This window comes from Vombatus ursinus, unplaced genomic scaffold (genome assembly GCF_900497805.2).
Source record: "Vombatus ursinus unplaced genomic scaffold, bare-nosed wombat genome assembly UNPS02014818.1, whole genome shotgun sequence".
In the NCBI taxonomy this organism is placed as follows: domain Eukaryota; kingdom Metazoa; phylum Chordata; class Mammalia; order Diprotodontia; family Vombatidae; genus Vombatus; species Vombatus ursinus.
In genome coordinates this window covers 48,389,429-48,405,572 of record NW_020954596.1, presented here as the reverse complement: position 1 = coordinate 48,405,572, position 16,144 = coordinate 48,389,429, and the positions used below count along the sequence as shown (strand labels likewise).

Genomic DNA, 16,144 nt, shown 5'->3' with positions numbered 1-16,144 from the left:
ATGAAAATGTTGCAATTCAGCTGGAATAACATTTATTGACAAATAGCTGAGAATTTATATTGATTATAGTTAATTTGTCAATTATTTTAGAAACAATATCCCAGCTAACATATATCTACGCTTTCAGAAGTATATTGTTTTATATTATTTATCATCTTTGCAAATCGTTTAAAATTAATTAGTCCTGTGAAAATTATATTTCACATATAACATTTGTTGTTCATTTTTCATCCATTTACATTTATATTCTTCTAGTCGTATATTTATATTCTTCATTCATTATGCTACATAAAAAATGATGAGCAGGATAGCTTCAGAAAAACCTGGGAAGACTTAGGTGAACTCAGGCAAAGTGAAATGAGCAGAACCAGGAGAACATTGTACACAGTGACAACAATACTGTAAGGATGATCTACTGTCAGAGACTTAGATCAAGACAGTGATCCAAGACAATTCCAAAGGACCCATGATGAAAAATGCTATCCACCTCCAGAGAGAGAACTGATGAACTCTGAATGCAGACTGAAGCATACTTTCTTGAATTTTATTTATTTTTATTGTTTAATTTATTTATTTTATTTTTTGCAACACGGCTAATATGGAAAAATGTTTTGCATGACCTCACATATATAATGGATATCCAATTGTTTGCTTTCTCAAGGAGGGGGGAAGGGTGGGAGGGAAGAGAATTTGAAATTCAAAATAAAAAATTTGTTAAAATTTTTTTACATGTAATTGAGAAATATTTAACAAAATAAATAAAAATAATTAAAAACTACATAATAAATTTAACAATGTCACTTTCAAAACTGTTGTGCTTCTTCTTGAGCTTCTTTCTGTTCTCTTCCTCTTGCTTAAAAAATATATATCAATGGTCTTCTCTTTTTAGCTATCACTATTGCTGGCCTCTCCTCAGATTCTCCAACCCAATTAAAATAAGAAAAAAACCTTTTTTTTTTTTTTTAACAAATAAGCAGAAATTCAAACATTGGCCATGTCTGAAAATCTGTGTGTCTTTCTGCACCTTGAGTCCTTCTGGGTACATGCTTCATTATAAGTCCTCCAGAGACATGATTGGGCATGCTATGATCAGAATTCTCAGATCTTTCAGAGATCTGTATAAATTGTTGTCTTGACTCTCTTCCTTTCATTTTGCATTAGTTCATACAAGATTTCCTAGATTTTCTGAAAATGTTTCGTTCTTCATTTCTCACATAATATTCCATTACATTTGTGTACCACAAGTTGTTCACCCATTCCCCAATTGAGAAGCACCCCTTACTTTTCAGTTTTGCTTTTCATTTCTTTTTTTCTATTAATTTCCCCTTCAGTATCTATCTTCCACAGGTGGAGTTTGTTTGGCTAGAAACTATTCCCTTCTCACTTGGTTGGTAACTATTATTCTCTCTCCTAATAACTTTCCATCCCCACTGGTTTCCCAATTGAGGTAGATATATTTCTACACAAAACTGTTTGGGTGTATGAATATATGTTTAATCCTCCTTTTGTCCATGTCAGATAAGAGTGAAATTATTCTCAGTTAATGTCATCTGGGTTTCTGCCCTGACCTCCACCTATGGAATATGTGTATGCTAAGAACTTTGGTAGATTTTAGCCGCCCTACTTCCCACCCCCATCTCTGAAATTCAGAATGCCGAATCTTCAAGGCCTTCTACAGCCTCTCAGGACAGAGTACTATGGTTCTCAGGATCCTGGGCCTAGGGCATGGGTGGGGAGCCTGTGGCTTTGAGGATACTTGTGGCATCCCAGTCTGAGTGATATCATGCCTAGACTGATCACTGCCATTCCTGGTAGCTTACAAAGTCCATACTGTGGAATTCTAGACTCCTTGGGACTTTTTTTTTTCCTTTGTTCAAATCTTAAAAAAAAATATATATATATCTATATATACAAATATATAGATATATATACAGATATAGCTATAGATATCATTTTCTCCCAATTACATGTTAAAACAATTTTTTAAACTTTTTTTTTTTAAATTCTGAGTTCCAAATTCTATCCCTCCCTCCCTTTCTCCCCTCCCCACTCCCTGAAATGGTAAATAATCAGATGTGCAATCATGTAAAACATTTCCATATCAGTAATTTTGTATAAGAAGACTTAAATGAAAAAAAGGAATGAAAGAAAGAAAGTAAAAAATAGCATGCTTCAGTCTGTAATTCAGACAATATCAGCTCTTGCTCTGGAGGCAGATAGTATGCTTCATCATTTGTCATTTAGGATTGTCTTGTATCATTGTGTTGCTGAGAATAGGTAAGTCATTCACAGTTCTTCATCGTACAATATTTCCGTTACTGTGTGCAATGGTCTTCTGGTTCTATTCACTTCACTTTGCATCAGTCTGTGTAAATCTTTCCAGGTTTTTCGGAAATCATCCTGTTTGATATTACTTCTTCTTCTTTTTCTTCTTCTTCTTCTTCTTGCTTTTTGGTGAGGTAATCAGGGTTAAGTGACTTGCCCAGGGTCGCACAGCTAGTAAGAGTCATGTGTCTGAGGCCGGATTTGAACTCAGGTCCTCCTGACTTCAAGGCTGGAGCTCTATCTACTGCACCACCTAGCTGCCCCTTGGTATTTCTTATGGCATAATAATATTCCATAACAATCATATGCCACAGCTTGTTTAAACATTCCTCAATTGATGGATATCCCTTTGATTTCCAATTCTTAACCACCATAAAAAGAGCTGCTATAAATATTTTTGTACAAATAAATCCTCCCCCCCCTTTTTTTTTGATATTTTTGGGATATAGACCTGTCAGTGGTCTTGCTGGATCAAAAGGTATGCACGGTTTTATAGGTCTTTGGGCATAGTTCCAAATTGCTCTCCAGCATGGTTGGATCAGTTCACAACTCCACCAACAGTGTATTAGTATCCCAGTTTTCCCACATCCCTTCTATCCCTGGGGCTTTCTTGTAGGAGGTCTCCACTCCTGTTGCTTCCAGATATAGAGTAATTCAGGCTACAGATAATTTTTTTTTTTTTGAGTACTAACAGTCAAACTAAAGTTTATTGATAGTCTAAGAATTGTGATTCTTAGCACCTCTACCACCTTTTCCTTTTTTTTTTTTACCTTCCTCCCTTCCAAGTCCACACTAGAAGAGGCCAACATTTGACACTCATATGTGTGAAACTATACAATACAAAGTTCCATATATCATTCTTTCTCTGGAGGTGGATAGCATCTTCCTTCATAGGTCCTTTGTAGTTGATTTGAAGACTCATATAACCCAGAATAGTTTACTCACTCATATTTTCTCTTTGAATAATATTGCTATTCATGTATACAATGTTCTCTTGTTTCTGCTTGTTTCACTCTTCATTATTTCATGCAAGTCTTTCTGTGTTTTCCTAAAATCAGTCTGCTCATCATTTTTTATAGCACAGGTATTTCTGACCCATTTCCAGTCACAATGAGAGGATTATAGCTCATTCACCTGGCTTTCCTATTCCTCATGGACTTTTTTTTTTAGTTTGAGTTTTTATGTAATTTGAGAAAACTATAGTTTTCTCATTGGATTTCTTGATCATTATTTGGTCTAGTGTTATTTTTAGGTTTTTGCTTAAGTAGTTATGTGAGGGCTGGGCTAACTGCCATTTTAATATGAATTTTCAATTTTTTTCTGTTTTTATTTTGTTTTTCTTTTTTTTTATTCTGAACTTACAAAATATCTAATAAAGTAAGCATTTCCATATTCATTATAAAACAGAAGGAATGGCTTTTGCATGAAATCAAGAATATCTACTAATTTGGGCTTGATTTTATAAGTATATATAAATTCAATAGATAGCTTTTAAAGTTGTCCTGTTTGTCTGTGAGTCCTTTTGTCCTTCCTTCTGTTCTCTTCTTATTTTGGAGAGAAAGGGAACCCTAATCCTAGCCCCTCTCTCTTACGCAATTATTCTTCAGGTCTTCCTTCTTTAGCCAGTTTCTTGTACTGGGGCAGATGCTGGTCCAACAAGGCACTGTAGTTCATTTCCAATGGCTTCATGACACACTCGTGCATCAGCTCTGTAATGTTGTCTTGCTGGTGCCTGAATGCTGAGCCTCTGCTCTAATCTCTCTCCACCCAGTCACACAAGGCATTATGCCAGGGACTGGCCTCATGGTCGTAATCTGCTAATGTTTTCAATGGGAACTACAAAGGTGTGTACCCTTGGGGCCATCCTTAACTTCTCCTCTCTCTCAATCCTCCTATGCAATCATTTGTCAAGTGGTGTTATTCTGACATCCACAACATCTTTCACATCCATCCTTTTCTCTTGATTCACAGTCTCAAACCTAGTTTAGACACTCATCACTTCTCACCTGGATGACTGAAATAGCCATCTAACAAGTCTCCTTACCTCTAGTATCTCCCCTCTCCAATCCATCATGCATGTCTTCTAGATTATTACCAAAACACGGATCTGACCACGTAACCCTTTACACAAAAATCTTCAAAGGTTTCCTCACTACTTCCATGATAAAATACCAACTCTTCAGCATAACATTCAGATCACTTCCAATGTATCATCCAGTTACCTTTCTGCTCTCATTTCCATATTGTTCCCCTCCACTCACTCTCTGTTCTAGTCAAAATGGCCTGCTGGTCATTTCCTGAATATTACATTCCATCTTCTGTCTCTGCACCTTGCACATTGTCCCCATGTCTGGAATGCTCATCCTCCTCATTTCTGCCTCCCTAAATCTGTAGCTCAGGGGCTATCTGCTACATGAAGCCTTCCCTTATCCTCTAAGTAATGGTATTTCTTTTATGGAAATAACTTTGTATTTTTTTTTAATGTACTTGGGAATATGTTGTGTTCCCTCAATAGAATGTAAACTTCTTGAGATCAGGTGATTGTTGTTGTTACTGTTGCACAAAGCACCTTGTACAATATCTTGTCATAGCAGATACTTAATAAACAAATTTGTTGAATTAAATAACTCAGTACTTTTCCTTAATAATGTGTTTATACTTTATGCCTTTCCTGGAATATTTCTCTATGGATTCCCAGTGAAGGAACAGAATATATCCTTGCCAGAAAGCATTCTGTCTTTTTGCCTTGTAACATACGTAAAATAACATATACTTATGCTTTTAGCATAATTAGCATAATACTTTCTGATATTTTGCAGTAGAGTTACCTTTTGAGTCAACTGTCTCAGTATTACCTAGAAGGAGATTTCGATGTATATCATAAATCACAGTGTCCATTCTAAATGACAAATGAACAAAAATTCTTCCAAAAGCTAAAACACAATCAGAGGACAGAATGAAATAAAATCTTATAAGCAAGATCCCTAAAGAGTTAAGTGAAATAAACGATTGTAATACCTTAGGCATGCCATCACTTTCACCCAGGAGATAGTCTATTAGCTGATTAGTTAAAACTTCATCCTTAGCGTGCCCAACCTATTAAATAAAATAAAAGAAAAATATAAATCTCCTGTAGTATATTATTATATAAAGCATGCAGAAAAGCATAAGAAAAGATCTTCATTATTGCATATTTCATATTTACAAGTAGCAGACAGAAATTATTTGAAAAAAATCTTATTTAAAATCATTGACTCTATCTAGACCATGCACTCCTAGAAGTCATTGAACATTAGGGTTGGAAAGGAAATTAGACATAATCGAGTCCAATTTTCTAATTTTTGGTTAAGGAAAATGGTGCTCAGAAAAGTCTAAATGACTTGCTCATGACCACACAAGGTGTTAGCAGACTTCATGTGAGAGCCTGGACTAGCAAACAGCTCTTGTCACTTCCAGACCAATGCTCTTTCCCACTTCCCGACACCACACAGTCTCCTCTCCTTGAGGACAGCATCTGAGACCTCTCCTTCCACATATAACATCCAGCCTATATTATATGAGCAGCAATTGCTCAAACACTCTGCTTGAATACATTGTGATGTATAACAAACACTAAAATGTGGGTTTGAAACTTTTGTGTTTTCCTAGAAATGGATAAAAAGGTTAAATGGTTAATTATAAATATAACACCAAATATTAAAATGCATAATAGATTCTATCTTGAAAGTGTCTTACTAGGCCAGAGCTAGGCAGATTTGGAGAATTCTGACAAATTTTAGATCTCATGTGAAAAAATTTGATATTTTTCATTAACTTGAATAAGACTTTAAGTGGGGTAGTGGATGTAAAGCTGGTCTCAGAGTCCAGAACAACTTAATTAAAAAGTCCCACCTTTCATACAAACTGGTTGTGTGACTCAAGGCAAGTAATTTCAACTTTCAATGCCCCAGGCAACTCTCTTATGAAAGGCAGAGGAGGTGCTGATATACATTAGGAGAGAAGTTTCTTCACCAAGAATTTTCTACATCAATGAAATCCTAGGTCTAGTATAGCCCACATCTCCTGAAAAACAGTTGAAAAAAGTTTCTTACTGTTTCAATCGCCATTTCTACTGCCATATTATCTTCTGAGTTTGGACATTTCAAGAAATGTTTAAGTGCCTGAAAGAAAAAGAGATTGGCAAGGGTGACCTTAGAAGTCAGTAACTAAATGGTAATAAGTAATAGCAATAGCAAAAATATAATTAGTTTTGTTATTGTTTAAAGTTAAAGGCATCATCAATTATTTTTAGAAAATATGTGTGGAAAATTTCAGCTACAAATTAATAAACCAAATTTCTAAATATAAAAACAAGATTAATTTTTTGTTTCTATATTAGTCAAGTTAAAATCATTAGTATATTATTTAAATCAATGATTCTTTTTAATTTAATTTTTTTCAATTAATAAGCAATTATTTTCTTTCTCTCACCCTTTTGGAAAAGAAAAGAGAAAACTAAAATATATCTACTTACATACTTACACACATATATATGTTTCATTCTGTGTCTTAAGTCTTTGATCTCCTTGTCAGGAGGTAAATAGAATCATCAGTCCCTTGGAATCATATTTGGTCACTGCATTAATCAGAATCTTAAGTCTTTCATTGTTGTCTGTATAAATTGTCTTACTGATTTTGTTCATTCTGCATCAATCATAAGACTTTCCGGATTTCTCTGGTACCATCCCTTCTGTCATTTCTCATGGCACAACATTATTCCATTAAATTCATACACTATAATTTGTCAGCCATTTCCCAATGAAAGGGAACCCTTGGTTCTTTACCACTACAAGAGTTGTACTACTATATTTTAGGATATATGGGTCCTTTTCCACTTTCTTTGATCTCATAGGAGTATAGGCTAAGTATTAGCATTGCTATGTCAAAGGGTATACACAGTTTAGTAACTTTGGGGGCACAGTTCCAAATTGAGAAGCAATAATTTGAAAAACATTACCAAGGATTTGCAGTTTCATGGCATTTTGTATTTTTCTTTCTTTTTAAAACATTCTAAACACTAAAAAAAAAGTAGGATTTCCACATGTATGTATAGCAAAATACAAAAAGACTGTATACAAAACCATGAATCTCCATTTCATGCAGCTTAAAAATATGCATATATATGTAATAAATTCCACAAATTACTTTCAAAATGTCCTGTTTATCTGTACTTCCTTCAGTTCTATTTTGTGCATTTAAAAACATTGTTTCAATGGCTTTCTGTCACTGCTATACCTATTGACACCCTCTCCCTCCAATTAAAAATGAGGGGGAAAACCCCTTGTGTCAAATAAGCATAGTTGAGCAAAATGAACCCACATTTGGCCATGTGTTTTCATCACCTGTCAGTAGATGGATAACATGTTTCATCATGGCTTCTCTGAAGATACGATTCGTCATTGCTTTGAAAATAATTATCATTCAAAATTGTTTTTCTTTACAATAGTGTTCGTACATAAATTATTGTCATGGTTCTGCTTACTTCCCTCTGTATCAATTCATACCATTTAGATTTCTCTGAAATCACCTCTTTCATCATTTGTTACAGCCTAATAATATTCCATTACACTCATATAACACAACTTGTTAATCCATTTCCCAATGATGGGACTCCCTCCTTCCCCCAAGATTCTAGTTCTTTATGTTTTTCTCCTTTTAATTCTCCCTTCAGGACCCAATCTCCAAAATTGAAGTTTGTCTGGCTTATATAAACTCCCTTACCAGTTACTTTCCTCCTTTTTCACCCTGTACCATTCCCATTTGAGATTCTGTTTGTTAAATCTTCCTGTGTCCATTTCAAATGAGGGAAGTTATTCTAATGTCCATTTTCTCTAGTCTTTCTTCCATGTTTGTGTACTCTTTTCACGCACACCAATTAAAGAAATAGCAAGTTTCAACTCTTTCTTCCTCCTTGATACACCAGCATACTTCTTTTACCTTCCCCTTTCTTTCTTCTCTTAAAATCCTCAGACCATAACCAATCTACACTGAAAGGACATTTCTTTTTCTTGCTTAATTCCATTAAGGTCCCTTGAAGTCATTAAGGTTCTGTCAGAAGAACAATTTGTACAATAACAATATTGTAAAGACAAACTACTTTGAAAGATTTAGTAACTTTGATTAACACACAATAACTAATCACAATTCCAGGAGACTCATGAAACATGCTACCACCTCCAGAGAGAAATGATGGACTCAAAATACAGACTGAGACATGATTTTTGTTTGTTTTGGTATTGCTACTGTGGGAATTTGTTTTGCTTGTTTATACATGTTTATAATGTTTTTTTTTCTTTCTTTCTCAATTGGGGGGAAGAGGTAAGGGGGTCAGGAAAGTAAAATAAAATTGAATTTTAAAAAAGAAGACATTAAGGTTCTGAGAGGACAGTTTTTCTTTGTCCCTTAATAGAATGTTAGTACATCATCATCATCATCATCATAGATAGATAGATAGAAAGCCCCTTCCAGTTACTCAAATAAGTTCCTTTTTAGATTTCTCTTGATTCTTCTGTTTGTATTTCATAGTTACTACTCAACTCTGGTCTTGTTATCAGAAAAACTTAGAAGTCCTCTATTTTATTGAAAGTCAACTGTTTTTCTCTGTAAGTTATACTCAGCTTTGTGTGGTAAGTATTCTTGGCTGTAAGCCTATTTCTTTTGCCTTTTGGAATATTTTATTTGAAGATTTCCTTTTGTTTATAGTAGAAGCTCTGGATGTTAGGGCCTCTCCCCATCCCCTCCTCTGCCCTATATCTTTGGTTCCTTAGTACTTGAACTACTTCTTTCTGGATACTTACAGTATTTTTTTTCTTTGATAACTGGAGCTCTGGAATTTGGCTATGATATTTCTGGGACTTTACCTTTTGGGGTTTCTCTGTATCTTCATTGTGCCTTCTAGTTCTAATAGATCTGGGCAATTTTCACTTATAATTTCTTCAAGTATATTGTCCAGGATTTTTTTTTTTAAATCTTAGTTTTCATGGAGCCCAGTGATTCTTAAATTACCTCTTCTTGGATCGTTTTCCAGGTCAGTTATTTCTGATATTAAGTATGTTATATTTTCTTTTATTTTTTTCAATATTTGATTTTGTTACAATATTTCTTGTTGTCTCATGGAGTCACTGATTTCTGTTTGGTCTATGCTAGTTTTTAGGGAGTTTGCTACTTGAATAAAGTTTATCAATTTCTCTTCTAAGCTATTTTTTGCCTTTCTCTTTTCTCTAGATCTTTTATTTCCCTTTTTATCTTAGCTTCATTTCTTTCAGATATTCATACAGTCCTTGTGGAAAATCAAGTTGTTACTATCTCCTTTTGGGAGATCTCTGGATCTACAATAATTTTTTATATCAGTTGGTGTGTTTGTTTTACTAACCTCTGCAGTTTTAGTTCTCGAATTGGAGTTTTGTGTGAAGGCCAGACCCTACCCCTACTCTGGCCCCCGTTGAGCTTTTAGGTGAGAGTAATTAACTCTGCTTGGTATGACCTTAGTTCCCCTGTATTTCTTCATTGACCTCCACTTCTGGGTGTTGTGTTCCCTAAAGTTCTGGCCCTGGGTTCTCTTCTATACTCTTTCTACACTCTTGTCTCTTAGTAATTTCCATGATGCTAGGTCAAAGAATTGGCACTTCATTTTGCAGGCAAAAAAGAATTACTGTGGTTTCAAAGAAAATCAGCAGTAGAAGGGAGCTCAGGGGCTACTCAGTCCAATTCATTCCTGAATAAAAATCCCCACTAGAACATAACTGAAAAGTCATCATCTAGCCATTTTCTGAAGACCATCAGTGGGGTCTTCACTATTTCTCAAGGAAGCTCATCCTCCTTTTGGATAACTCTAATTGTTAGGAAGTTTTTTTTTTTTTTTTACTTATGTCAAGCCTAGATTTGCCTCTTTTCAAATGTTCACTCTTAGCTTTCAGTTCTGCCCACTGAGGCTAAGCAGAACAAATCTAATCTTTCTTCCAGGTGACAGCCCTTTCAAATACTTGAGAAAACTATTATGTCCTTCCGAAGTCTTCTCCAGGATAAATATTCCCAGTTCCTTCAACTGATCTTTATATGGTTTGATCTCAAAGCTGTTCAATCTCTGGTTTATCAATATGCTTCTTAAAATTGTGGTATCAATTTTTTGTATAAAAGATGGCTTTCTGGAAGTTCCCCTTCCAGAGAGAAGCAATACAAGGAGAAATCTAGGCAATGTAAGAGCAAAAGATATAAATAAAAATCTATTTAAAAACAAAGAAAAAATGTACTGCTTGAGACTGAATGTGGTCTCGCAAGAGCAGAATCAAGTAGGACTCTCCCCTGCCTAGTTCTGGAGTCTTTGTCTCTCTTCATGCAGCTCAAATGTCTAACAACTTTACCAGGAATCAAAGTTCAGTTCACTTTCAGCTTTTACCAATTTTATTCTGATTCTTTTTTTTTTTAATTTGGACATTTGCCTACAGTACCTGTCCAAGTCTCCATAGTCTTTCAAAGATTCCTGACAGTATTTTTGGAATTCCGTCTGCCACTTCCTGAAGTACACTAGGATGTAGGTGTATGTGATTTCTCCCCCAAGAGAATGGAAGCACCTTAATGGTAGGGACTATTTAATTTCTGTCTCTGATTCACAGCACCTAGCACAGAGTTTAGCACACAGTCAATGCTTAATAAATGCTTCTTGACCTTAGATTATAGGTGCCAGGCAAATCAACTTCAACCACCACCTGAAACCTAAACAGAGACAGCTCAGAACCCCATGCTGAAATTCCAGCAAATAGCAAAGGCCCCCCTATCACTAGCCCTGCTTTCAGCTCAGTAAGGATGCTTGCACCATCATCCAGAGAGTCAATCCTTGTAGAGAAACAACTGGCAACTGCTTCTCCAGGTGCTACAGACCCTGCATCCTCACAGTAGCCACAGCTACTGAGAACCCATAGAGGAAAAGCCTTGCCACTAAAGTCTTTGGCACTGCCACATGGATGAACATCAGAAATGATATGGCTTTATCAGTGAAAATGCCATTGAATGGCATTCATTGAAAAATGAATGTTTTCAGAGTCCCCTCAAGCTGTCTAATTTTTTTCCTTTCACATTTCAGGTTTGGGTCTTAGCATCTGCATTACCAATGTCCCCCATGGGGCATTGCCATGTCACTTGCCCCTGAAACCTGCTCTACTGTGTCATCTCCCTATATTAGTATATGAGCTTCTTGAGAGCAGGGGCTGTCCAGCTTTCCTATTTGTATCCTCAGCACTTAGCATTGCTCCTTCTACATAGTTAAACGCTTAACAAACACTCTTTTGTTCACTCGTGAAAGTGGTGTTTCAGCAAGCATTCAGTAGGGAGTACAGTAAGGAAGCTGTGATAAGGTTGTACTCTTTGAGGCAGGAGGTGGTAAGAATCTGGCAGAACTATGGAACAGTAAAGGGATTGATCTGACAGACATTAGAAAAAATTGAATGAATGACTGGACAAGGAACTGATCAAAGAGGCCTGAAGTTTTGGCTCTGAGTCTGGGACAGTGACGGCGATATTCAATTTTTCCTTGGAACCCTCAGTTTTTTCCTTTTGCCATTTCTAGGAATTCTGGTGGTGTTCTCCTTTGAAAATACTAACCCGTGCATATTGGCCACATAAGAAGAAGAATTTTCCTGCTTGAAGATGCTTCTTTTCTCCTTCAAAGTATACTGCAATGCTCTGATAGTCTTCATTAGTAGTGTCTGTAGAACCTATAACACAAGTTCATTGAGTAAAACATACTCAAGTTAATATTTAGTAAAGCTTTGATAAATAATCTACATAATATTTAAAAATTAAGACATATATATTACAACTTTTGTTTTGTAAAGTAGGCCATGTATCAACTTTACTATCAGTACATTCTCTCTCTTTCACTTTTCTAGTTATTTTTTCATTCTGTGTAGAGATAAATGAGGGGAGAGGAATTATGAGAGAATCAGGCTTAATTAACTACCACCCTCAGCGATTTTTATGAATCTAAACAATTTATTCTTAATTACAGATTTAAGAGTTTATAGGAATCAGCAAATTCAGCAACTTCGACCTAACTTCTTTCCTTCTTTTAGCAATTCCTTGAGTGATCATGAGAATGGGAAGGAAATGGAGACAATCTTTGAGTCAAAATTATGTATCTATAGCTATATACATACACATATGTATATATGTATATATGTACGTGTATATAGCATGTGTGTATATATACATGTATGTATGTGTATATGTATATATATGTGTGTGTATACATATATATGGATACATATATATGTGTGTGTATATATATATGTATAAGTATTTGGTGTATAATAAGATCCTTGGCTTGGTAATTAGGAACTCTGCTCCTATGTGAACTTGAGAATCACTTAATTCTCTTGGGCTTCAGTTTTCTCATCTATAAAATGAATGTTTTCAGAGTCCCCTCAAGCTGTCTAATTTTTTTCCTTTCACATTTCAGGTTTGGGTCTTAAGTACCTTTGGCCCAGGGGAGAAAGGTTCAAGTAGATGCTACTGCTGTAACACACGCAGTCTGAATCCAGACAAGATATGATAGCTCTGAACACTCAGGATAAATGTAGATAGGTGAGAGGGTGTTAAGTGAGTATTACTTAGATCTCTCCTCTGCCTCTCCACCTAGAAGTATAATTAAAAAAAAATTTTTTTTTCTTTGTCTGATCTGGGAAGAGCAAAGCACATTTTGCTTAGAGGAGGGTCAGCTGGCAGCAGTGGCTGCCACTTCAGAAAAAGCATAAACTGTTATGACTGGAGGAGGAATTACATAGTGAAGACCCTTTTTAATTTCCTCTCAAAATATGTGTGTAAGAAGGAACAAGCTAGGAATATTAGAATCCTACTTTTTAAAAATCAAAGGACCACAATCACTTACACATTTATATTCAGTTAGTAGAATACCCCATAATCTTCTCTAATGGGGACTGACCCATGTTTAGAGGTCATCTGTATCCTTAACTGATACAGATGCCCCATGCAGAGAGGCTAAGGAACCTTCTTTTGGGAGAGTCATGATGACATGGAATGGAAAGGCTTTACAGAGACTATGGATTATGCATCTACATTCTGTAATTGGATCCAATTTGCTAACCATGTGGTTAGGAGAATCCATTTTCTACTGACTGTATATCTAGAACTGAGGGTAAGCTCAGCTCAGAACATCTCATTTCTTACCTGGCTGCACTGTTTGGGACTTCTCTGAGTTTTCTACTATGCATTATTATCGGGAAAACCTCATCTTCTTGCAAGATCTCATCAGCCTTGGTACTCCACCTCATCACTGCCCTGTCCCTCTCTGACTGGAAGGTGGAGCCATGAACTCCAAAATCCCCAATTAAGGAGGTAGCTCAGCTTTGAACATCTCATTTCTCACCTGGATGTACTACTTTGGAACTTCTTTGACTTTTCCACGATTCCCAGTCATGTACCTTGGCTTCCCACCCCTCCACCAACTTGTTTTTCAGCTTCTTTTTGTGTGTTTTCGTCCCTCATTAGATTGTAAGCTCCTTGAGGCCTTGAAGAAAGGTATTGCATTTTTGTTTATATTTGTATCCATAGTGCCTAGCACATAAAAGGTGCTTAATAAATGTTTATTGACTGGTTGACTGAATCAGCCTCAGTCTAGTCTCTTTGGCTATTTTCTCTCTGGCTGTGCTGATAGTTAGACTCCACTCAATGCATCTGGTGAGAGACAGTGCTGTAAGGGGCAAAGGCTTGGGATCTTCTCCATGTTAAGTTCATGTGGCCCTCAAAATATGGGTTTTGGTCCTTGACCTCTGTATTTGTTCTTTTTCATTCTAGGTGAAGGGGGTAGAGCCTCCAATCTTGTGAGTTTTGAAAGGTCAGAAGTGTGCCCTGGAATCCTGGCAGTCCAGAGTATGGGTATACATGTAATGCAGCATTGATGCCCCAAGGAGGGATCTTTAGGACCCAGCACAACAGTGGCTGAGACAAGGACTCATCCAGCAGTGATGCTACCTTTGGAAATGAATTTGGTAGGACAAAAGCTATGCAGAAACTGGGCTAAGTTTATATCTACTCACCCCAGAGACTGAGGTGGTATAGGGGAGAGGTACTCAGGGAAATGTTATACTTGTTCTTGCTTTAACTTTCGAAGCATATATTCCTTTGTAAAACAGAAATGATTTTAAGCAGTCACATGGAACTGGGATGACCAAAAGGTCAGTCAATAAGCATTTATTAAGCATCTTCTATATGCCAGGCAGCTGTGTTAAGCACTGGGGATGCAAAGAAAGACAAAAGACTCCTTGTCCTCAAGGAATTCAGAATTCAATGGGAGAGATAAAAAGCAAACACATACGTACAAATAAGCTATGTACAGGATAAATAGGAAATAACAGAAGAAAGGCATTAGAATTAAGAGGGATTGGGAAAGGCTCCTATAGAAGATGGGATTTTAGTTGGGACTTGAAGGAAGCCAGGGAAGCCAGGAGGCAGAGATGGGGAATAAGAGCATTCCAAAGTCAGGAGATGGAGTGTTCTGTTTGTGGAAAATCAAGCTGGCTGGTGTCGTTGAATGGAAGAGTATCTGTATGTATGAGGATGATATAAGGTATAAGAAGATTGGAAAAGTAATGGGGAAGAGGGAAAACTAGATTTTGAAGGGCTTTGAATGCCAAACAGAGGATTTTATATTTGATTTTGGAGGTGATGGAGAACCACTGAAGTTTACTGAGTATGAGGGGGTGACACCGGCACCTAACAATATATGCAACACAGCTGGTGGGGGGTTAAGCCAATGGTAACAGAAAAGAGACTCTCCAAACTGCCCAGGGTGCCCTAGAGCCCTGAAGGGAAGATGTAACCAGCCTAGATTTGGAAGAGATCCTGCATACGTGCATACTTGGTAACATGTACCAGTTCCTCTGGGATAAAATTAGACCCTGCACATTTGTAGGGTCCAATGGAGAGCGTCTCCACACAATTCACAGTCTCTCCGAGTCCTTTCTTTCTCACATCATCACAACTCTCTTGGAAGCAAGCTACACATGGGGAATTTGCATTAGCTAAGCACGTTAATACACTCTAAGCATTTGTCCATCTCCATTACATTTCATTTTTTCTCTGAAAAATGAATTACAAGGAGTAAACTCTCATAAAACACAAGGGAATCTGGAATTAAGATTTTTTTATTCTTATTTTAGTTTTTTTTAAAAGAATTACATGTTTTTTGATACTCTATAGCTATCTTAATAAGGTTAAATCACAATGACTTCTATTTGTAACTGGAATATGCAGCTTTTTTTCCCTAGCCCCTGCTATTCCTTGTTCCTTTTCCATTTTCTCATCTGTCTCCAACCCTATCCCTTCCATTTCCTACCTTATATTTGGTTTCTTCTTTCTGACTTTATCCTCAGTCTTCCTCAGGGTTGTACTTTTGTTTTTAACTATTGGGCACCTATCTCTCTGCAATCTAGGTACTTGGGAAAGATATTAAATTGGATTAATTCAAGATAAAAGAATGTTTTCTGATTCTTTCTTGATTGCCACTTGAATGGTGAGAGGATTAAGAAGGTAATTCAAGGTTTTATGACTCTCTCCCTGAACAGAGGTCATAGGTTCATAGATCTAGAGACCAAACAGTAGAAATGCAACATTCTAAATACCAACCAAACATTCTGGTTCCAGGCCTGAGGACTGAAGGTTGTACTGTGGAGACACTACATGGAAACAGGAAGTTTTAGCAATAGTTCATAAGATAAATGAGTTGGTTTTGTCTTATTCAAATATGAAGGTCATAAATTTGTTCACA

General features: G+C 36.3%; 1 protein-coding gene across 2 annotated transcripts in view; it reads right to left on the bottom strand.

The window, feature by feature from the left end:
• Positions 1-16,144, bottom strand: part of LOC114023361 (WD repeat-containing protein 19) — an 80,625-nt gene that overhangs the window by 15,198 nt on the left and 49,283 nt on the right. For both annotated transcript variants that reach the window (XM_027835968.1, XM_027835969.1), the window contains exons 27-29: positions 11,962-12,074; positions 6,417-6,485; positions 5,344-5,421 (exon numbers count right to left, since the gene is read on the bottom strand). In XM_027835968.1, the coding sequence (XP_027691769.1) occupies positions 5,344-5,421; positions 6,417-6,485; positions 11,962-12,074 (260 nt within the window). The remainder of the gene's footprint in view (positions 1-5,343; positions 5,422-6,416; positions 6,486-11,961; positions 12,075-16,144) is intronic.